Source organism: Coptis chinensis, chromosome 6, assembly GCF_015680905.1.
Source record: "Coptis chinensis isolate HL-2020 chromosome 6, ASM1568090v1, whole genome shotgun sequence".
NCBI classification, from domain to species: domain Eukaryota; kingdom Viridiplantae; phylum Streptophyta; class Magnoliopsida; order Ranunculales; family Ranunculaceae; genus Coptis; species Coptis chinensis.
In genome coordinates this window covers 24,825,497-24,849,294 of record NC_141461.1, presented here as the reverse complement: position 1 = coordinate 24,849,294, position 23,798 = coordinate 24,825,497, and the positions used below count along the sequence as shown (strand labels likewise).

The window sequence follows — 23,798 nt, the reverse complement described above, 5'->3', positions numbered from 1 at the left end:
TCACTAAAATTCTCTCTTTGAGAATCAAGCATATCCTACACAACATTATAAGTGGAGAGCAATTAGCCTTCATTAAAGGAAGAACAGGCACAACAGGAATTGCTTTGGCCTCGGAAATAATGAATGAGCTGGATCTAAAGAAAAGGGGTGGCAATCTGGCAATGAAACTGGATATTACCCAAGCATTTGACTCACTCAGTTGGGAGTTCCTTCTAGAAGTTCTCTCAAGATTTGGGTTTAATGATACTTGGTGCTCATGGATCTCTACTTTGCTAAAAAGTGCTCATATCTCTGTTATGATCAATGGGGGTCCTTGTGGCTTCTTTGGAGCTGGTAGAGGATTGTAGCAAGGTGATCCACTCTCTCCTATACTTTTTGACATAGTTGAAGATGTTCTAAGCAAAGGTATAAACTGGCTCTTCCATATGGGGAAAATTAAGCATATGACCGCAGCCGGGAATTGTCCTAGCCCTACACACATCCTCTTTGCTGACGATATATTCATCTTTGCGAATGGAGACATGCGTGGACTCAAACTTCTTAAAGAGATGCTCTATCTCTACCAGTTTTTAGCAGGGCAGTTTTTAATCCCTCAAAGAGCAAACTCTACTTGGGAGCCATGCCTGACACCAAGAAGCATCGAGTTGCCTCCCTGTTTGAATTCCAGCTCAGCCAATTGCCGGAGAGGTACCTTGGAGCACCCATATTCCAAGGCAGAGTAACTAGAGCAAGAATACAAATCTTGGTGGACAAAATCAGGAGGAGAGCTAGTGGATGGGCTGGTAGGATGTTGTCTTTCCAAGGTCGAGTGGTTCTGGCACAGTCAATCCTAAGCAGCCTTCCAGTATACAACATGTCGGTGTATAAATGGCCGACAATATGCATAAGGGAATGTGAACTCACCATCAGAAATTTCATCTGGTCTGGGGATCCAATGAAGGCAGTCACTTTAAAATGGGAAAAGGTCTGTAAGCCACTCGATGAAGGGGGACTAGGTATTAGAAGGCTCAAGGAGCTGAACCTTGCACTTCTTATGAAGTTAGCCTGGAACTTTCTAAAAGGGGAGACTGAGTGGAGCAGATTCATGAAGCAAAAATACACTATGAGGGATGGCAATTACTTAACCTACCACAAACATTCTTCAGTATGGCAGGGATTGAAATTGGCCTTAAAAGAAATGAAGCCTTTCCTAGGGTGGATTGTGGGACAAGGAAGAAGCATCAATGTGTGGCAGGAACCTTGGGCAGGGTCAACAGTGGCAGATGTGGTTTAGGGTATAAACTGGAGGGAATTCTCGGCAAAGGTTTCAGACCTTATCATCAATGCAATTGCATTCAGGAACCTTGGAAACTGAATGCAATTGCATCGAACTAACGTTAAAAAATAATTAACAAGAAATCGTAAGCCTCAAAGAATAATTAATGAGAAATGGGAAACTAGATGCAACTGCATTGAATTTGCCTAAAAAAATAATTAACTGGAGAAATCGAAAACTGGATACAACTGCATTAAACCAACCTCATAAAATAATTAATGAAAAATAAAAAACTGAATGCAAATGTATTGAACTAACCTTAAAAAATAATTAATAGGAAATCGAAAACTAGAACTAATCTCGAAGAATAATTAACTGGGAAATCATAAACTAGATGCTAACTTCAAAAAATAATTAACGGAAAATCAGAAATTGGATGTAAATGCATTGAATAACTATCCTTAAAGAATAATTAACTAACGGGAAATCAAAAACTTAATAATCTTTGATGACCCTATATAATGTATCATATATAATTACTTTTATGTCATGTTTGCAAGGACATTACATAATGATCAATAAAAGTTGGTATTACACACCACTTTGGATAATTAATATGAAATCAGAAACTAACTGTATGCAAATACATTGAATTAACCTCAAAGAATAATTCACGGGAATTCAAAAACTGTATGCAATTGCATTGAAATAACCTAAAGAATATTTAATGGAAAATCGAAAACTAGATGCAAATGCATTGAACTAACCTCAAAAAATAATTAACGGAAAATCGAAAACTAGTTGCAATTGCATTGAGCTAAACTCAAATAATAATTAACGGTAAATTTGAAACTATATGCAAATGCATCGAACTAGCCTCAAAACATAATTGTATTATATGTAGTGAGAATGTCTCGACAAATATAGTTTTACAATTAAAGTGGTGTTTATCATCTCTCTTTTCGTATAATGGGAATGTCTTTCTATTCAAGTAGGTTCAATATATTTTTGGCTTTGTGTGGGCATTCTCAAACTGTGGGATTTTTATTCAATTTGCAAGAAATTTAGATGAGTGATCAATATAATATTCATATCACATTGCTTTGCACAATGTTAATACTTTTTAGAATAATTTAATATAACGACACCCGTTCGTAGATTTTTTTTTTTTTTTTTTTTTTTTTTTTATAATAAGCTAGAGGTTATGGCTGACCTCAACCTGTATTAGATGAAAAACGGGGATACATAGTGCCTATTCTATCTTCCTCTATTATATGATGTAACTTTGCATTTAGAGGAAGAGAAAATAAAACAACACCTTCTTCTGGCGATCTATACAACTTTGAAAGGTAGTCAGCTGCCCGATTTCCTTCTCTAAGGATATGACTGAAAGAGAATTTTACAAATGAGCTAATAAGACATCTACTATAGGCGACCATATTAGAACAATACCATGAACATCGCTCATTACCATTTAAGATGTTTATGGCCCCCAAAGAGTCAAAATTGACTTCCAGATTTTCAATACCTAACTCTTGGGCCTGCTTAAGCCCAACTGCAATGGCTTGAATCTCCTGATATATGACATAGTTCTTTGACGAGCAACCTGCATAATCTCGAACAACAAACCCCAAGCCATCACGTATAGTCCCTCCATATCCATTTCCATTTTGCTGGACCGATCCATCAGTGTTAAGCATGAAAGCTTCCTGTTCCGCTGGCTTCGACTTGCACCAATGTACTTCTTGAGGTTTGAAGTTAATTTTCAGCCCCATCCTGGTAACAAGAGCTCGAAGGGAGTAAGAATCTTTGACATCTGACAGATTTTTTTAGATGTAAAGCTTCATTGAGGCCATAATCCTTGAGCTTAGCAGTTGGGACGTCATCAAGATGTTCTTCTTCTTCTGTCTGTTTCTTTCACACCAGAGTTCGTGAACAGTGGCTCCAACAAAGACTTTAAAGATATCGACACAAGTGGAGCTTTGTCGACATAGCCTGAAAATGCTATACCATTCCGAAGTAGAATCCTTTACAAGCTCCTCTAGTCCAAGATTGTTTTTCACAGTGGCCCAGACCTGTTTAGAGTAGTGACAATCGAAGAATAAATGCTTTGAATGCTCAGAAGATATACCGCAGAGACTGCATTCAGAGAATTACAAGGTTTTCTTCTGTATCAATCTATCTTAGGTAGGAAGACAATTTGAAAGGAATTGCCACAATGTGAATGAGAATTTTGGAATAGAGAGTTTTCCCCAGACCACTCTGTACCATTTTACCGTTGGTCTCTCTTTTCGCAGAGCTGCATAGGCTGATTTTACTGAGAAGTCACCCGAGCTACTCGGTGACCAAATAACTTCATCTTTGTCTAGAAAACAATTCACTTCAGTACCCAAGATGAGATTTTTCAAGGAACTGTCCGAAATTGTCGTCACCAGAGAGGACCAGTTACCTTGATTCAAAATATCACTAACCTTTGCGTCAACTGGCAGCGCGAATGAGTTTCTCGCAATTGTTGATTCCCAAAGCGGCTAACTCGAACACCATGGGTCGTGCCAGAAGAGGGTGTTAGTTCCGTCAGCAATAACATATCAGACATATTTTTGAGCAATGCTCCTATGCTTCAGTATCCCCCTCCATACCCAAGAGCAGCTTGTTGGTGTTTTCATAGTCCAAAAGAAGGACTTCTTTATATGTTGGCTACATGTCCAGTTTGACCACAATGATCAATCCTTCTTAGCTATTCTGAAAATCAAGCTGCAGTAAGCAGCTTTGTTCTAAGTTCTTACATCAATCATACCAAGTCCACCTTGCTCTTTAGCATACCTCAATACTTCATGGCTGGCATGATGCATCTTTCTTGTCATATTGGGACCAGACCATAAAAAATGATTGCAAATCTTAGAAACATTGTCCAGGACTTTCTTTGGTAAGACAAAGGTTTTGGACCAGTAGACTTGGAAGGATGAAAGAACTTACTGGATAAGTTCAAGTCTACCGGCCCTTGTCAAGGATATATTCTTCCAATTTGAGATTCGCGAAGTCAATCTCTCTACCATAGGAAGACAATCTCATATACCTAGCCTTGAAGAAGTAAGAGGTAGACCAAGATATATAAGAGGCGGAGATATAAGGGGTATACCCAAAGCATTAGCCAAGTCCAGTCCAGCTTCATGAGACATACAACCAACCAACAGAGATGATTTAGCTTAGTTGATATGCAATCCTGTGAGGAACGAAAGTTGCAGAAGAATTTCCTTGGTTGCAAGAATAGAAGTCATATCTCCTTTGCAAAAAAGAAGAGCATCATCCGCAAAAAATAAGTGAGAGATACTCAGCTTCCAGGATTTAGAATGCGGATGAATGTGTCTAGAGTAGAGGGCTTGATTTAGAAGGCCAGAGAACACCTCCATCACAAGGACAAAGAGATAAGGTGAAATAGGGTTGCCCTGCCTTAGTCCTTGTTCACCTTCAAAGAATCCTTCAGAGGTTCCATTGATGATAATGGAATAAGGAGTGGTGAAACACATCGATAGCCACTCTATAAAGAGAGGAGGGAAACCAAATCTTTGCAGAATCATACCCATAGCTTCCCAATTGACTGAATCAAAAGCCTTCTTTATGTCAATCTTGATTGCGCAATTCCTGGTGCCATATTTTCTGGTGTAACCTCGAATAAGCTCATGCGCAAGTATAATTTTATCTTGGATGTTTCTGCTTGGTACAATGGCAGACTGAGCCGAAAAGATTAAGTAGGGCATAAATTCATTCATCCGACTTGTTAGAATCTTTGCAGCTTATCCTGTAGAGGCGACTGGGTGTGATATTACCAATTAGCAATGGGGACCAAATTAGAGGCGACTGGGTGTGATATTACATAAGCTGCGCTTATGATCCTGTACACCTCTCTTTTTCCGCTTTTAGCAAAAACAAAATATAACAGACTCTTCTCTATCTTCTCAATCCTTTTCTTCCTTTCTTTTTCGGGTAAAATCCTGCACTGCTCAACAGTGTTAGTTCCGGAAAGCTCTTCTCTTCTTGCCTTTTTGGGTCAAATCCTTCACTGCTTACAGTGATAGTTCTGAAAAGGCTAGTATCTCCAATCTCTATGGTCTGTTACTTCTAGGGTAAAATCCTCCACTGTGAACAGTGCCGAGTTCTGAAAAGAAATAGAAAAATATGGATATTTATGAATTCGAAAGCTCCTTTAATGATAAAAGAAGCAACCAAGATTCTCTGTGAACCACACAGGGTCTCGACATTGGTAAGGAACAAAATAAAAAAAGCCAGCCTACGGTACAGGAAACAGCTCCAAAAATCTCTTATGCAGAGGCAGAAAAACAAGCCACACAACAATAGGTGGAAATTCAAGAACTTCCAAACCCTGAGAAGATGGGGGACTATCCAGCCATCATCATTCTAGAAAAGGCGTATGAAAAAGGGTTGTTGTATTGCAAGTTCTGTCTAGTGGGTAGAACTGACCTTCAGAAAGTACCAATCGAAAAAGTGCGTGAAATAGCAAGGAAAATCTGGCAGCCCTCGGGTGAGTGGCTTATTACTCCCATTGGTAAAGGATATCTATTTCTGTGATTTTGCAATGTTGAAGATCTAAATAGGGTTTGGCGAAAGGAGCTTGGGACTTTGATAAAAGTCCAATGAGAATTAGCCAGTGGACACCGAACTTTTGTCTGGATAGCCAGAGACAGTCTCATGCTTTAGTATGGTTTCGTTTTCCAGGACTTGGACAAGAATTCTAGGAACCAGAAACCCTTATGTCCATTGCAAGAGGGGTTGGTTATCCGATGCAAATCGATAAGAAAACTCTTAATCGAGAATACGGATATTATGCGAAGATTCTGGTAGATGTGGACCTATCTGAACCCATCCCTGATCAGATTTATGTGAAAACAAAGTCGGTGAAGTTTTGGCAGACAGTGGAGATAGGGAAGTTACCAAAGATGTGTACCCACTGCAAAATTGTCGGGCATTTGGTTACTGAATGTAGGAAACTAAAAGGTGATATGCAAACTTCTAGGGGGAAAGAAAATAAAGACAAAGAAGTTGTGGTTGACCTTACACCTGATGCAAATTTTCTTGGAGGGAAGCCGAGAAGGAAAAGAGGTCGAAAACAGACGCAAGCTGAAACTAGTAAGCAAGGAGAGGCAATATGGAGACCAAAAGCTAATGAGAAACCGGTGGAAACTCAAACTCAGAATAGGTTTGAAAGTCTAGAGATTGAGGAAATACAAAACATAGAGGAGCAGGAGCTAGTTGATGAACAAGAACAACTTGACGCAAATGGGGGGACATGCAAAGAAAGAGAACCAGTTCCGAAAGCAGAACAGGATTAGAGTACGCATACTCAGATTCAGGAGAAAATTGTAGAGCCAGTCAGGGAGGAGGATGTACTTACTTTGGAGAAACGCAAGGTGACTTACAATGCTGGAAAAGAGGGGAATGAGCAAGAACATAATCCCAACTCAGCAGGAAGTAGTGCCACATCAATATCTCGAGTCCATGAAGATAACGCTGAGACTGAAGCAGAGAAAGTTATTCAAATGCTAGTACGCAAACAGCATAATGGAGTGGAAGAAAAAGTACCTCCTGACCTAGAAACCCCTCCCTCCAGATGGGGGGACATGGCGGAGGATGATGAACAAGAGGAACAAGATCAAAATGTGGGCTTGATGGGATTGATGGTGAATGACACTCAAGAATCTGATCTGATCTGATCTTCAGGAGTTGAAACAAACCACAGTGGCAGATGCAACAAACATATCCCCCAGCTACCAGGTCCAGATCACGCTCTAGGACTGGAAAAAGGGATAATTAAAGGTGGTTTACACCTTAAATTACAATAAAAAACCTCGATCTCAATGAGGTGCATCTTTTAGAATATAAGAGGAATTGTGAATGACAACTTGCAAAATAGGCTTTCTAAGCTCATTAATAAATGGGATCCTGAAATAGTAGGTATTGCAGAACCTATGATCAGTCCTAACGATATCTCCAAGTCTTATCTCCAATCTCTGGGAATGAGTTCTTGCTTATTTTACAATACTAGTCAAAATAGAGTTCCTAACATTTGGCTCTTCTGGAAGACAACAGTAGCTACTCCAAATCTGATACATTGCTCTAATCAACAGTTAATAGTGGAGATAGATGAAGCCCTTTTGTCTATTATTCATGCTCATTGCATCTATGTGAATAGGAGGCAATTATGGTTTGATCTTCATCAGCTAAGTCTCAGTAACCTTCCATGGTTAATTCTTGGGGATTTTAATGCTTATCTGAGTTACTCAGACAAACAGGGAGGACATAGACCATCTACAGCAGCTGATGACTGATTTCAGAGATTTTGTTGGTTCCAATCATTTGATGGAAGTTCCTTGCAATGGGTTTCACTTTTCTTGGTGGAACAAGCAAGGTTGGAGATTAAAAATTCTAGGTAAACTGGACAGGATGTTCTCCAATATTCTTTGGAGCTCCAAATACCCGGGATGGAACTATAAGGTATGCAACAGGCTATGCTCGGATCATTCTCCTATAGTTGGTCGATGCATAGATATTCCTCGACCAAAAAACATTCCCTTCAAATTCTTCAACATGAGGTGTTCACACTCAACCTTCAGAGACACTATTAAAGAAATTTGGGATGTTCCAGTGTCAGGCCATTCAATCTATATACTGACACAAAAACTAAAGAGACTGAAAAGTGCTTTGAAAACTTGGAACAGGGAGATTTTCAGTAACATCAAATTTAAAGTTGAAGAAGAATCCAAAAGTCTAGAGCAGATGCAAAAATAGTTTGATCGAGGGAACATGAATGAGGAGTTCATCATGCAAATGGTGAGTCAAGAAAACAAAGTAGAACAATTGCTAGAACAAGAACAGATGTTCTGGAGGCAGAAATCAAAAGCCAGCTAGGATAATGATAATGATAGAAGCACCAAGTTCTTTCACGCAATGGAGAATCGTAATAGAAGCAAATCTCTGATCTCGGAATTGAAAAACTATGTGGGGAACACACTCAGCACTCAGGAGGACATTGGAGAGTTCTTGGTTAAACACTATGAAGATAAATTCAAAAAATCTGAGCATGTGATCGACTGGAGTTTGATTCAAAATATGCCACAGGTAATTTCAGAAGAAGACAATGAAAAGATATCTTCCATCCCATCTGCACAAGAAGTGAGGGCAGTCGTTTTTCATCTCAAAGCTGATAGTTCCCCAGGCCCAGATGGTTTTTTCTTTCAACAATGCTGGGACATTGTGGAATATGATTTAGTCAGAGCTATAAGATATTTCTTTATCAAACCTCGTCTGCCTAAGGGAGTTAACTCGAACTTTATTGTGTTAATCCCGAAAGAAAAAAATGCCAATCAGGTTAACAAATTCAAGCCTATCTGAAAATATGATTCAAGTGTTGCAGCAAATGGGTATCGAACTGGGCACTCTTCCGCAGCCTAATAGCTCAAGAGATGACACCAAGGTATGGATAGCCTATTCTACTGGGAATTTCACAGTTTTGGAAGCTCATGAAGCCATCAGAAAGAAAAGAGCCAAACCATCATGGTGTAAATATATATGGAGCTCTAAAGTTCTGCCGAAAACACAAGGGATGGCATGGAAGTTGGCACACAGAGCAACCCGAACAGACGACCAACTTCAAAGGAGAAGTACGCAGCTGGCTTCCAGATGTTGCATCTGTCTCAATCATCAAGAAACTCTGGATCATATTCTCTTTCAATGCCATTTGGCCAAAAGAGTATGGAACTATGCTCGAGACATTTTTAGCACTCGCAAGAATCCAGAAGCATTTCAGGATGTGCTGCAGCAAGGGAAACATTACAGCTCCCTCATACTTGATATGTGGAAAGCTTGCTCTATAACAATGATGGTGAGTCTTTGGAAGAACAGAAACAGAGTGCTTTACTACAATAAAGCCTCAAGCTTCTCACAAATTTGCTTTTTGGCAAGACGAGCAATCATTCGAGTTCACCACAGATCTATAGGACATATGGAGAACTCGGTTCATGACTTAAAGATTCTTAGAGTCTTCAATCTTCAACACAAGCTGAGAAGAGCACCGAAAATCATTGAATGTTTCTGGACTCTCCCTCCACCTGGAATCTTAAAGATAAATACCGATGGGTGCTCGAGAGGGAATCCTGGGAGATCAGGTTAGGGAATGGTAATGCGAAATTATAAGGGTGACTTCTTAGGTGTAGCGGCAGGAGGATTGGGAGTCACTACTAGTTACATGGCTGAAACAGTTGCTATTGTGGAAGCTGTAAAAAAGGTACTGGACCTTGGATGGAGATATATATGGGTGGAAAGTGATTTGAAATCTGTAGTTCAAGCTTTTCAGGAAAATAAAATACATTGGAGAGCCCGAGAAAAGTGGCAAACTATGAAGGAGCAGGCAACATGGATCAATGTCACAGCCACTTGGAGGGAGACTAACCTTGGAGCCGATAGTTGAAAGAAAATGGTGGGACAGTAGACCACTCTTCATGAAAAATCTAGAGAATCACTACACCACTTATTTTAGATTTGTCCACTAGATCATTGATGCTTTAAGAAAGGTACACAAATGATGTAACCTTCACTAAGCAGTTCTTAATCTGTAACTTCTACTTTTGTAATCTTTATTCTTTATTAATCAATTACCTTTTAGCAAAAAAAAAAAAAAATCTTTGCAACACATTTGTAAATTGTATTACAACAAGCAATGGGCCTGAATTCATCAACCTTTGAAGGTGCAATGTTTTTTGGAATTAAGCATAGGAGAGTGGAGTTTGTACCTCTTGGTATGGACTTTTGATTGAACATATGCTGGATTGCGAGAGAGAAATCTTCACCAACAATACCCCAGGCTTTCTTAAAGAAGAAAGAATTAAAACCATCAAGCCCAGGCATTTTGTTATCATTCATAGAGAAGAGTGCTTCCTTGATTCCAAGATATCTATATCTTTGATCAATCTAGCGGCACTCTTAAGGGGCAACACTTGAAGATTAAGTTGCTCCAGAATCTGAGGGTTACATGAGGATGAAGAAGAAGAACCCAACAAATTTTTATAGAAAGATATGAAAGCCTGAGCAACATTAGCCTGACCATCCTGCTGGGTTCCTTGAGAATCCAATATAGACCAAATGTTGTTCCTAGTCTTCTTTTCCTTTACAGCATTGTAAAAGAAAGCATTACCTTTGTCACCAAAGGATAGCCAGTCAGTGTTTGTCCTCTGCATGAGGTCGTACTCTTCCATAAGCATAAGATCACAGAGTTTAGATCTACGGATCCTTTCTAGATTAGAGAGGTGAGAATCAAAAGGTTGCTTCTGCATATGCATTTGGATATCTTCTAGATTGGCCCTGGCAGCTACCACTTGATTTTGAATATCAGTGGAACTGAATCTAGGCCAGCCTTTGAGAGCTTCCTTGAACAGCTTTAATTTCTTACAGAGCATGAAAGATGGATTTCCTTGTCTAGGAATAGACCAGCACTTAATAAGAGTGTCCTTGAAAGAAGGATTTACAACCCAGTAATTACAGAACCTGAACGGGGCCCTGCATGAATAAGAGTTGGAGATCGAGATAACTGTAGGTGAATGGTCGGAAAGACCTTACGGCAAAAATTCCACTCCAGAAGAAGAAAATTGAGTAGCCCACAAGGAATTGATAAGACACCTGTCTATCTTAGACCATTTCCTCATGGAACCATCACCATTGTTAGTCCAAGTAAAGAAACAGCCACTGTATTTATGATCATAGAGACTTACAGTGTTGAGACAATTTGCAAAGGGAGTAGTTTCCCTAGGATGCACCAAGTTAGTACCAACCCTCTCATGAGAATAGAGGACATTGTTAAAATCGCCAGCCACACACCAATATGACCCGGGAAGGATGAGTAAAGACTGATGAGATCTTGTCAGAGTATCAACCTTTCCGATCTATTATTGCTTGCATAGACTACCGTAAAATGAAACACTTGTGCTGAGGCAAGGATGGTGACCTGAGCATGTATAAATTGATCACTCTCCAAAATATTTTGAAACCCTAGAACTGAAGGATCCCATGAGAACCAAATGTGTCCAGAAACTGCACTAGAGTAATTGTGTTCAAACTTCCAAGAAGGGCAGCAGACCTTGCTAATACTCAAAAATTTTGCTTGCTGAACTTTAGTTTCCAAAAGGCAAAAACAAACTAATTTATTCTTGGCTCTGAAAGCATTTAGAGCATTCACTTTATTCAAATCATTTAAACCCCTAACATTATAAGTGCATATCTTCATAAGATCATCTTTTGTTTTTCCCTTTGTTACCCGAGTCTTTGGCCCTTCCTCTACCTCTTTTTCTTGATCTCTTCTGTTGTTGTTGTTGCAGTCAGTGTTCGTGATTCCGAACGAAACTTCGGAATTCAGTCCAATATTTTGGTTTTTCAAAAAAACCAGAATTCCGAATAAAGAGTTGAAATATTGATTATTTTGAAATCAATTGAAATTCCAAATATGATAGGGATCGAAATTTGATAAATTTTGGTTTTTGAATTTGTCAGAATTCCGAAAATTCCAAAATCCCCAACTATGGTTGCAGCTGGGCTCTAGTAGCAACTTGAGACGGCATTTGCAATCTTGTGACTTGGGGGTTCGGAAGCTAGTAGGTAACTAGGTATTAGTGGACGCATCTCAATTCATAAAGGTGATTCCATCGGGCACTCATCAAATTGGATTGGGCAACCCCTAAAAAAAAAAAAATTTTACAAATTTACCATTTTACAAGTTTGCCATCAAAGCCCAAGCCCAGCAACCAATTCAACCGGTATCGCCAAAACGAACCCTCCGGGTCATTTCTGTTTACACTCAAACGACATGGCCAAGTCGTTTGAGTATACACTCAAACTACGTGATCACATCGTTTGTGTGTACACTCAAACGAGTGTAAACTCAAACGACATGACCATGTCGTTTGAGTGTTAGTTTGAGTTTGAGTTACACTCAAACTACATGGCCAAGTCGTTTGAGTATACACTCAAACGATATGGACAAGTCGTTTGAGTGTTACTCACACTAACACTCAAACTATGCGGCAATATCGTTTGAGTGTACACTCAAACTACTCGGCCATGTCGTTTGAGTGTATACTCAAACTACATGACCACGTCGTTTGAGTGTACACTCAAACTACATGGCCGCGTAGTTTGATTATACACTCAAACGATATGGCCAGGTAGTTTGAGTGTTAGTATGAGTAACACTCAAACGACTTGTCCATGTAGTTTGAGTATACACTCAAACGACATGGTCATGTAGTTTGAGTATACACTCAAACGACATGGCCGCGTAGTTTGAGTGTTAGTGCTCTCAAACGACTTGGTCACGTGTTTGAGTATACACTCAAACGACTTGGTCACGTGTTTGAGAGTGTACACTCAAATGACGTGGACATGCACTCAAACGATTCCAAACGCACTCAAACGATTTCAATTGAATTAGAAAAATTGAAATCCGATTTAAAAAATTGGGTTAGAAACAACACAATTACATCAATTAAAACTACATGCACTCTTTATCTGTTATGACATAGTATCTTTATAACCAAGTTAAAACATGTAATCAAACATGCTAAAATCTAAAATAATAATTTGTTTCATATATAAACTTATTATTATTATTATTATTTCAATTGTGAATCATAAACTAGTTTGGGGTTTGGAGTTCAGAGTTCAGGGTTTAGAAATTTCGTGACATAGTATCTTTATAACCAAGTTAAAAAATGTAATCAAACATGCTACATGTAATCAAACATGCTAAAATCTAAAATAATAATTTGTTTTATATCTAAACTTGTTATTATTATTATTTTTTCAATTGTGAATCATAAACTAGTTTGGGGTTTGGAGTTCGAGTTCGGGGTTTTAGAAATTTAGTACCAACATATTTCACTTAATCATTTGAAATAATAATTTGTTTTATATCTAAACTTGTTATTTTTAATTTTATTTTTAAAATTGTGAATCATAAACTAGGTTGGGGTTTAGGGTTTAGAGTTGTTTACAAATTTCGTACTAACATATTTTACTTAATTATTCAAAATAATAATTTGTTTTATTTATAAACTTATTATTTTTTATTTTCTTTTTCAAATTTTGAATCATAAACTAGTTTTGGGGTTTGGGGTTTGGGTTTAGGATTTAGGGTTTAGGGTTTAGGGTTTACAAATTTCGTACCGACATAAAAAAAATTTAATTTCAAACATATTTCACTCAATTATCCAAATCTAAAATAATAATTTGTTTTATATCTAAACTTGTTAATTTTTCCATTTTTTTTTTCAATTGTAAATAATAAACTAGTTTGGGGGTTTACAAATATATTTCACTCAATTATTCAAATATATCAAAATTTCAAATATATATATATATATATATATATATATATATATATATATATATATATATATTAGGGTTTTCACATAGAGATACTAGGGTTTACATAGAATACTCAAGTTTCTACATACTCAAGTTTCTAAATGGAACATGAAGATGAAAAGAAGTATTTGAGGTAATGTTTGAGGTACAACAACAAATTAGAGAAGAACAACAAATTAGAGAAGGAGAAAATAGAAGATATGTTGAAAGTGAAGAAGTGGAACAAAATGTTGAAGGTCAAGGTGAAGAATTTGAAGATCGACAAGTCGAAAGCAATGAAATGTCGAGAAATCGTCGACGACAAAGTGCAAACCTAAATAATGAGGTAACACTTGATTAAAATGAATACAAAACACTTGATTGATTGAATGAATGAATGAATGGATGCAAAATGAATGAATGCAAAACCCGAGCCCAAACGAGATGGCTGGGTCGTTTGGGAACACTATCAAACGACATGGTCGTGTAGTTTGAGAACACTACATAACGACATGGCTATGTAGTTTGAGAACACTACAGAACGACATGTCCGAGTCGTTTGATTACACTATAGGACTACATCGCTGGGTCGTTTGGTAAAACTATAGAACGACTTCTCCAGGTCGTTTGGGGACACTATAGAACTACATGGCCGGGTCGTTTGGACCCTCTATGAAACTACATGGCTGGGTCGTTTGGACTAAATTTAATTAAAAGTTTTTTTTTTTTTTTTTTTTTTTTTTTTTTTGTGACTTTGAAACTAAATGCAAATTGTTTGAGACTCTTGTTTTATTCTTCTATATGTAGAATTCTTTGCCGCTATCCGGGAACCGATCCTCTGCAAACTCGAATGATGTGGATTGTCAACCGATTTTAAGTGATACAACAGAAATTTTTACTACGGAAGAGGTATGATTGAGTAGGCATTGATTTCATTTTTTTTTAAATTTTCTAAATATAATTTTATTAGTGTATTAATAATAGTTGTTGTTTTTATGTGTTTAGGTCTTTCATACACGTAGCGAGGCAATCGGTTGGGCAACCGCTAGAGGAAGACAAGTTAATGTTGTTGTGGTCATTGAAAAGTCGGAGTGTGCCAAAGGAAACCGAGTAGCAAGATTGAATTTGGCTTGCGAGTGCTCGGGTGTGTATCGATCACACAAGAAGGAAGGCGAAGAGAGGGCTAATAAGAGAAGGTCGGGAACCAAGAAATCGGGATGTCCATTTAATTTAAAAGGTGTTTTCCAACGCGCACCGCGTCGATAGTTGGAAAATTGTCGCTCTTAATGGTGTTCACAACCATCCATTGGCGAAGACCCTTGAAGGACATGCATTTGCTACTTCGACTAACCGTTCGAGTTCGAAATTATTTGTCGAGATGAGTAAGTGTGGAATAAAACCTAAACAAATATTGGATTCCATCAAGAATAGGTATCATGATAACATCTCTAGTATATCCCAAGTCTGCTTCGCAAAGGCGGCGGTGAGGAAATGGATATGAAAGGTCTCACACAATTGCGAGATTGATGCGTGAGTTGTTAGCAAAAGAACATTATTTTGAGGAGTTGAGACAGGATGAGAATACCGAGGAGATAACGGGATTGTTATGGGCCCATCCAGAAGGTGTTAAGTTGGCTCGGACTTTTCCAACAGTTTTCATGTTAGACGCTACCTACAAAACTAACAGGTATCGGTGGCCTTTCGTACAGTTTGTTGGGGTGACTTCAACGTGGAAATCTTTCACCGTGTGTCAGTTGCTGCTTTAATCTGAAACAACAGTCGACTATGAGTGGGCCCTGCATCATTTTAGTGGCTTGCTTGGTGACATAAGCCCATCTGATCGGTGTCGGGGGACTTAGCCCCCGATGAGTGCGGTGACGAGTTTTCCCTAACGCACACAAGCATCTATATAGATGGCATATCGCTACGTCGTCCTTTCAAAATGTTACGATATTTTTCCAACTACGAACTTGTAGAAGGCCCCGTTTCGTGGGAACACTATAGTCAAATCGAAGACGAGGTTTTTTTTCAGTAGATGGGATGCTTTGGAAAAATATTACGGGGTTGAGTACTCAATTTTGTTTGTTATTTGCGAGAGACTTGGTTTCCTCCACGAGGATCAATTAGTATGTTGTTGGACTGACCAACACATTCACTTTGGGGAGTACAACGACCAATAGAGTTGAAGGGTCTCATGCTTTCGGGTGGTGTACTAGGAAATGCAAATTGTCATGATTTTTTGAGTATGTTTAGCTTAATCCACCCGATTCTAGAGATCCAGATGTCCGAGATTAGAGCTACCTTCAAGAGAAGTATGATTGTAACTCAGCACCACCACCGATTCCTTTGTTTCATGAACTCAGAGGCCTTGTCTCACGCAAGTGTTTAGACTTGTTATTTGAAGAAATAGATACCCGCGTAAAGCGTGTTAAAGATGGAGAGATAAGGTGTTGGTGTTATTTGTGCACGAGCCATGGACTGCCATGTGCTCATGAATTAATTGAGTTTGAAGAGCAAGAGCGGTCCATCCCTTTGACTGTTATCGACCCCTTTTGGAAAACATTGTCTCCTTCTCCCAATGTGTCAGTGGGTGTTGGTCCCGATGTTGCACCTTCGATGGACTTGTTCATGAATAGGTTTGCAATGGTTTTAAGAAGAAGCGCAGGGTTATGATTAGGAAGCTTATGGAGATTGCCGTACCGAAAAAGTACATGGCTAGTACCGCCTTGTGAGGAAGCAAAACCAAATGTCGGCCGAAGATAGCTGCAGCAGAAAAGCTTCAAACCGGAGATGATAACTCTTCAAAGCGAGATCCATCTCATTTTGAACATTCTCAACGTGACCATGAAGAGTGGGTCTCGTCACAACCAAACACTACCACCCAAAACACCCACACTACACCAAGAAAGAAGTCTTCTCCAAAACTACCAACCCAAAACATCCACACCACACCAACAAATAAGCCTTCTCCAAAAACACCAAAAACAACCACACCAAGAAATAAACCTTCTCCCAAAACACCAAAAACAACCACACCACGAAATAAGCCTTTTCCAAAAACAGTCACACCACGAAATGTGAGAGATGGCTTAGACTTTGGAAAGACGAGGGGTCCTAAGGATTACGGGTTGGATATTCCTGAAGAAATGCATAAATACATTGTTAGAGTCCATGACCCTCATTGGCGATGGCAACCGCTGCGGTTATAGAGCTTTCTGCATTGCATTAGGAAGAAGTCAAGAAGAATGGCCCGCAGATGAGAAGGGAGTTGTAATTTAAGAGCTTATCGACAACCTCCCCTTTATTGTACTTTGTACAATCAAAGTGAGGTTTTATATTCGATGAAGGAAATCCTACATAAAGAAGGTTACCCACCCTTAAATAAGTGGATGAGCATGCCTTTTGCTGGATACTTATTTGCTTCAAGATTTAATGTTGTCCTTATGCATTTAGGAGCTCGTCAATGCTTCCTTCTCATGCCGCTGAGAACCCAAGCAAATCCTGAGAGAGTGACCCAAGTGTTGGGTAGCGCACATGTTGGTGGAAATCATTTTGTCAATGTTGAACTTATTGAAGATTGTCCGGTTCCTCCAAGAATGTCGTCAATGGCTTAGAGCTCGATATGATATTCTTTGAAAGTTGGAATTTGGCCTTGACAATGAGGCAATTGCAATTTATGGCATTGAACATTTCCCAATTTAATATGGGAAAAGGAGCTCATTGAAGACCAATGATACATGTTATCGACTAAGTTGTTTGAATATTGTCGATATGATATTTTGATGTAATTTGTATTTTGATGTAATTTGGAACAAGTGTAATTTGATTTGATTTTTATGTTATCAATGTTAAGGCTTTTATTTGATTTGATTTGGAAATCGAGTAATCGACTAAGTTGATTCGGACGACAATCGAGTGATTTTGAAATCGAGCGATCGACTAAGTGATATATTGATGTAATTTGATATTTTGATGTAATTTGGAACAAGTGTAATTTGATTTTATTTTTATGTTATTTGGAAATAATGTTAGGGCTTTTATTTGATTTGATTTGGAAATCGAGTGATCGATTAAGTTGATTCGGACGGCAATCGAGTGATTTGGAAATAGAAGCGTCGACTAAGTTGATTCGGACGTCAATCGAAAGATTTTGAAATCGAATGATCGACTAAGTTGATTCGGATGGCAATCGAGTGATCGACTAGTTGATTCGGACGGCAATCGAGTGATTTGAAATAATGTTCGTATGTTGTCAATAATGACCGAAACTACACGGTCAAGTCGTTTGGCTTTAATCCCAAACGACCCAGCCACATCATTTGGGACTAAAGAAAAACGACATGAACAAGTCGTTTGGCCTTTAGACCAAACGATAATAACATGTCGTTTGGCCTTTAGACCAAACGATGTGGCCATGTCGTTTGGTATAAAGGACAAATGATGTGGGTGGGTCGTTTGAGATTAAAAGAGAATGATCTGCCGAGGTCATTTGGTATAAAGGAAAAATGATCTGCTGAGGTCGTTTGGCCTTTATGCCAAACGATGCGGCTGGGTCGTTTGGAAAAAAAAAAATTCAAAATTCATTTTGTTTTTACAACACTTTCATATTCATCAAATATCAAACACTCTCATTCATCAAATTCATTCATTCATATTCATTAAATTCCATTCAAACATTAAACATCATTCATCCATTCAAACATCCAACATTCATGCAAACATCATATCCATCAATTCATTCGAAGTTAACAAAATTACAAACCCTAAACTGAAACAAATTACATCCATCAAACTAAATTACAAAGTTACAAACCCTAAACTGAAACAAATCAACTATAGCGCCCACCAATGTACTTGCACCTAGTCAAGTTGTACGCCTGTTCGAAGGAGGACCTTGCTTCCTCTGGCATATCATTCCCAGCCAATTGCAGACCTCTCTCTAGCAAACGACTGGTTTCATCGATGACGTCGTTCTGTCAAAAAAAGGAAAATCAAGATAAGTTACCAATCGAATACAAAAAATCACAGTTAGAGAAACTCAATTAAAAATCACAATACTTACAATCGGTGAACAGTTAGGCAGTGTCTCCAGGGAGGGATGAATAGGAAGAAGCTCAGGGTTCACCAAAACTACATGAGAATTCCTCGCATACCAAGTCATGTAGTTTTGATGACACTCCCATGGATAAGACGAAATAGGTCCTCGGTTGCAGAGTTGGATCACGTGATTCTACGCCCGACTCCCAGTAAAGTGGCCCAATATTGGTCCAGCTCACCTCATACCCGCGTCCTGCCACAGTTCTTGTTCTCCAATTTGGTATTGGAGGATCTTTAGGTACAAGTTGCACGTGACCCAACTGACGCACCACCCTTGCGACAGCGTAAAGCTCGACAATGTTGAAAAAACATAGCAATCCCTCAAAAAATGCAATGTCATCGATTGGGTTTGTATCTCTGATATTTTTGTAGGGATGCCAAACAACCTGAAACAAAATCAAATGTGTCATTAACAACTCTAATGATCAATTACTAAAAATAAATATAAACAAACTTAAATACCAAATTGTCATTGAATTTAATACTTACATTGAACTCATTCAAATCATCAATTATCGCTCGATAAAACTGCAATGCATACGTTGTGTCGTAATAGTGTGGAAGCGGCCCGGGATGTGTCTATGAGCACGCCTGAGAGATGAGATATAGTTGAAGTTTGGGACTATCATGAATACCGGAAAATACTCATAGATCCATGCCTAGATATACACAAATAGTTAACATATTGATAGAGTAATAAAATTAACATTAAAAAAAAATAAACTCTAAAATACTCAAGTTTTACGTAGAAAGAGTCATATAGCCCTGTAACCCCTTTCACCTTCATGTGTGGCGGCCGAGACCTCTATATAAAAATGCCAAAATTGCCGCATCCCATGCATACTCTTCTATCTCACTGAATTTCAACAACGGCCTCGGATAACATATAGGCACTCCAAATCCCGGACTTGTCGGTAAAAGCGGCACATCCAAAGAAAACAGAATAAAAGCTCTAACGGTCCGTTGAACATCCTAGAAACTTCGAGGCCTTCTCTACCACATTCCCAAAGAGTCACATATAGGGCTATCATGAACCTTGCTTTCGCAAAATGCTTCCGGATGAATTCTAGCCTTACTTTTGAAGTGAACCTCCGCTAGCTTCCATCTCCGCCCTAATCAAATCAATAGGGGAGCCCCGCACCAAGATGTAAGAGATTTATCGATTGTTGTAAGTCCAACTCATCGTCCCCTTGCAGACCGCTCCTTCCTTTAATCGTGACTCCACAGATTTGGACAACATCGTCCAAAGTCACAGTCATCTCCCCAACTGGCATATGGAAGGTGTTGGTCTCCGGATGCCATCTCTCCACAAACGCAGAGATCAATGGTGGATCCATATGCTCGTGATAACCTTCCACGAGATCAAACAACCCAGTCCTTCTCAACGCTGCGGCAAATCTGGAGACCTTTCACATTCATTTTGAAATTCCATTGGGATAACCCATTTAAGTGTGAAACACACTTCAACGCTCCGCGATCCTCTTGAAACAACCGAGCACGTTAGATATATATGAACAGAAACAAAAGATTTTGTAAAAGAAAATCAAAGTACACAAGAAAAACAAAATATTACCCTTCTCTCCCAAACATCGCGAGCGACATGCACCGCATAGTCATACAACAACTCTGACTCATACGGGCCTCCCCCATACACACCTCTTTGAAACTCCAAATCATCATTGGATTTTCTTACGAAATCCAATACCGGAGGTGCTTCTTCCACTGGTGGTACGTCTTCTACCACATATTCTTCAACATCATCATCCTGCTCATCCTCCTCCTCACTCTCCTCCTCACTCTCCTCTTCTACTATACTCTTTCCTTTGTCCATATTTACATCTAAACCTACATTAGTATCACTATCTACACTATCTACACTATCTTCACTAAACGAATCAACCTCAGGAACCTCTTTTTCCAAATGGTCCCCTCTACGCGCTGATGTCATTAAGCCGTCTGCCCTATGTCTTTTTCTTCCAACTGCATCACCACTAGAGGAACCGCCACCAAACAATTTCTTAACACCCTTGAATGTAGTTTTCGCTATATTCTTCACATTCTTTGATCGAGGACCCATCGCTACAAAGAAAAATAAAACAAGTATTAGTAAACCATATTTAAAGAAACAATGTACAAAGAAAAACACTAGAAAAGGGAGATCATCCCAGTCGTAAAACTAATATACTTATAAGCTTGCTATGATAACTCCAAGTATATATGAAGAAATAGAATGAGGCGTTATGCTATCCAAATTCTATCAAATTTTGGGCAGAGTTTCCTTTGTTTGGTCAACGTTTCGTATACTTAAACCTGTCATAACCTGAAAATCAATAATGACATCCTTGCAACAACCATATGTACATATAACCTAACTTTTACACGACAGTGAAAATGTATATATATACAAGACTGTTTTTGTATGAACCGTAGTACGAAATGTACAAAACCAGAGAATTCTCGCGATAAATTGATGACAGCCGACTTGGTTGCTTTTTGAGAGGGTTAAAGGTCGAGCATGTTGGATGGTCTATAGGTCTTAAAGCTTTGAAAACCTCATTGTGTCCTAACTCATGAGAAAGTGGGTGTGGGTTTGTTGGACTCCTGTTTCACCTACAGTCCTCCGGTCTACCATTTGTAAATTTGTTTCAATATAACCCACACGGAATGGGCGTGGGCTGATTAAGCATCTAGTTCAAATATAACTATTCAGCCACAACAATACTATTTAGAACACAATGGCATGTGCCAAATTGCAATTGTCATTATTCCATCAACATCCGAAAAAACAAAACAATAGCTTTCTTTAGTTTAATTGGCATATGCAATGTATAATGTAATGCTTTATAGTACATGGTTGGGTCACTTGTATAAACAAAAATTCATTTGAGCTTCAGAACAAATATTCTACTTCTCAAACAAACTCAATTACTAACACACGCTTATAAAACTACAAAACAAAAAAAAAAATGGTGAACAACCCATTTCTTAATTTCATGTTACCACTCACACATAAAAAACTAATCTTTCAAAGCAAATAAAAAATCTTGTAGAAGCTAATAAGAGATTCTCAGTTTCTACACCAAAAAAATTGGTGAACCCAAAGACAATAATAGAAACATTACAGAAAATGTGAGTAGAAGACATACTTCGAGTGCAATGTGAGAGGAAAATAACAGTTATATCTAGTGCGCCATACCTGGATTGTGAGACGATTGGATTGTGAGAAGATGTAAGTTGGCTATCTGGTGAAACTCTGCATAAAATCAAGTCAGGGAGCTATCAGCTACAACTCTAAAGGATTCTAACGCCACTCAATAATGCAATCAAGACTACGACATATTCACAATTCCTTCAATCCTTTTAAACTCACACTGTTGAAAATGCGAGGGAGACACTCAAACCAATTGATAAACAAGTTGATATACCTCCTAATCCTTATTTACTCTATAGTCATCCTTATCATAATCGCCTCATACATTATACCAAATCCCAAATACACGAAATTCTTTAAATTGGTAAAACAAATTATTTTTCGATTAAATGCAACTAAAGGGAAATTAATGATACCATTTATCATCATAACAGTGAATGGTGCTAAACTAAACAAAAACTCTACTATACCATCATCGTTATTACTTATTACCATCAAAATGTATAAAAAATATAATAATATACACCGATATCATTTCTATTGGTCGAAAAAACAAACTATCGTTAAATAACCACTATACAAATAACACTACTCAAAACCTAGGGTAATTGAAAACTAGCTTGTATAACTTACATTAACTTAACAGTTAGAATAGCATTACTCTTCCTCGTCATAAAAAATTCAACTGGGTGCTTTCTTTATCATGATCAAGTGCAATATGATTTCTTTATCTTATATATCGTTAAATAAAGAATTATGTGTCCCGAGATTTTTTTAACTAATGGAGCTCTGAGCTACTTTATTCTTTCATCTTGACCAACAGACGGATGCAATAACCTTTGGCCCCAACCTAGACTAAGGCTAGTATCAAGTATCAACTATCCAAGACTTGATTCGAGCCAATTGAACTTCAATATGTACAACAGTACAAGCTCGGTTAATCAATAAGTTTTAGTTAGTGTGCCTGAGCCTCCCGTCGAGCCAATGGCACAAGAAGAGCCCATACAATATCTGTCTACTCGGGCCAATCTAGCTTAGTATGTTCATGAATCATGATCCTTCTCTTTTTTTTCACGTTCAGATTTCTATATTCACTCAAAAAAAATCTGAATTCTGCTCATAGTTTGGTTAGTTAATTACTGTGAGATAGTACCTCCAGCAATTAAGAGCAATTTTTTGTGTAGGACTTGAATGAGAATCGGACCAATATGGAGTCAAGAGAAATTGAAATTGAGTTGCTAGGGAACTGCCAAGTATCAAACCATAAGCAGAGAAGTAAATGCAAATAGCAGTAGCATACTACGTACAAAAGGTAATAATCGGAAGAAATGGGAAAGAAAATTCAAGAGTAAAAAAAGTAATAGTAGTAGCTATTTGACCAAGGAAACACAACACATCCACACAAACTAGCAAGCTGATTGAATTAAGGTGATTGAAGAACTTAATTAAGGTGACTTACTTGAAGCTGATTGAAGACAGAGAAGTTGAAGAACTTGAGAACCAACACGCCCAGCAACTCGCGAGAGGGATTGAAGCTGATTTGATCACAATGCTTTGTTGGATTGAAGGATCGCGAGAGGGATTTTGTCGAGGGCTTTGGGTGAGAAATCGCAAGAGAGATGACCGGTTACAACAAGTTTTTCCGGTTTCGCGATTAGGTGGGGGTGTACATAGGCTTTTTGTTGGGCTTTGTGATTTGGGCTTGGACTGGAGGCTGCCCAATCCAATTCTGGTGGCGCCCCAATACAGGACTCTTCATAAACAGACAAAGATTGTGACTGACCACTGGGTCCAACCCAGCAGTAGGTGCATCTTGGTCCCACAAAATACTGAGTTGGCAGTATAATATGAGTTGGCGGTAACACGTGGAATTTTGGAAAGCAAAGTCGT

At 38.5% G+C, this 23,798-nt stretch overlaps 1 protein-coding gene and 1 long non-coding RNA gene across 2 annotated transcripts; one reads left to right on the top strand and one right to left on the bottom strand.

The window, feature by feature from the left end:
* The first annotated feature begins 6,891 nt into the window (after positions 1 to 6,891).
* On the top strand, positions 6,892 to 8,059 carry LOC147492279 (uncharacterized). The gene is made up of 2 exons (XM_086567455.1): positions 6,892 to 6,951; positions 7,556 to 8,059. The coding sequence occupies exons 1-2, from the start codon at positions 6,892 to 6,894 to the stop codon at positions 8,057 to 8,059; spliced, it is 564 nt and encodes a 187-aa protein (XP_086423581.1).
* A 10,269-nt stretch (positions 8,060 to 18,328) lies between these two features.
* On the bottom strand, positions 18,329 to 19,451 carry LOC147492278 (uncharacterized). Its single transcript, XR_015198858.1, has 3 exons — positions 19,247 to 19,451; positions 18,723 to 19,143; positions 18,329 to 18,633 (listed from the first exon to the last, which is right to left on the bottom strand). It is a non-coding gene; the product is annotated as an uncharacterized LOC147492278 (long non-coding RNA).
* Between the last annotated feature and the right edge of the window lie 4,347 nt (positions 19,452 to 23,798).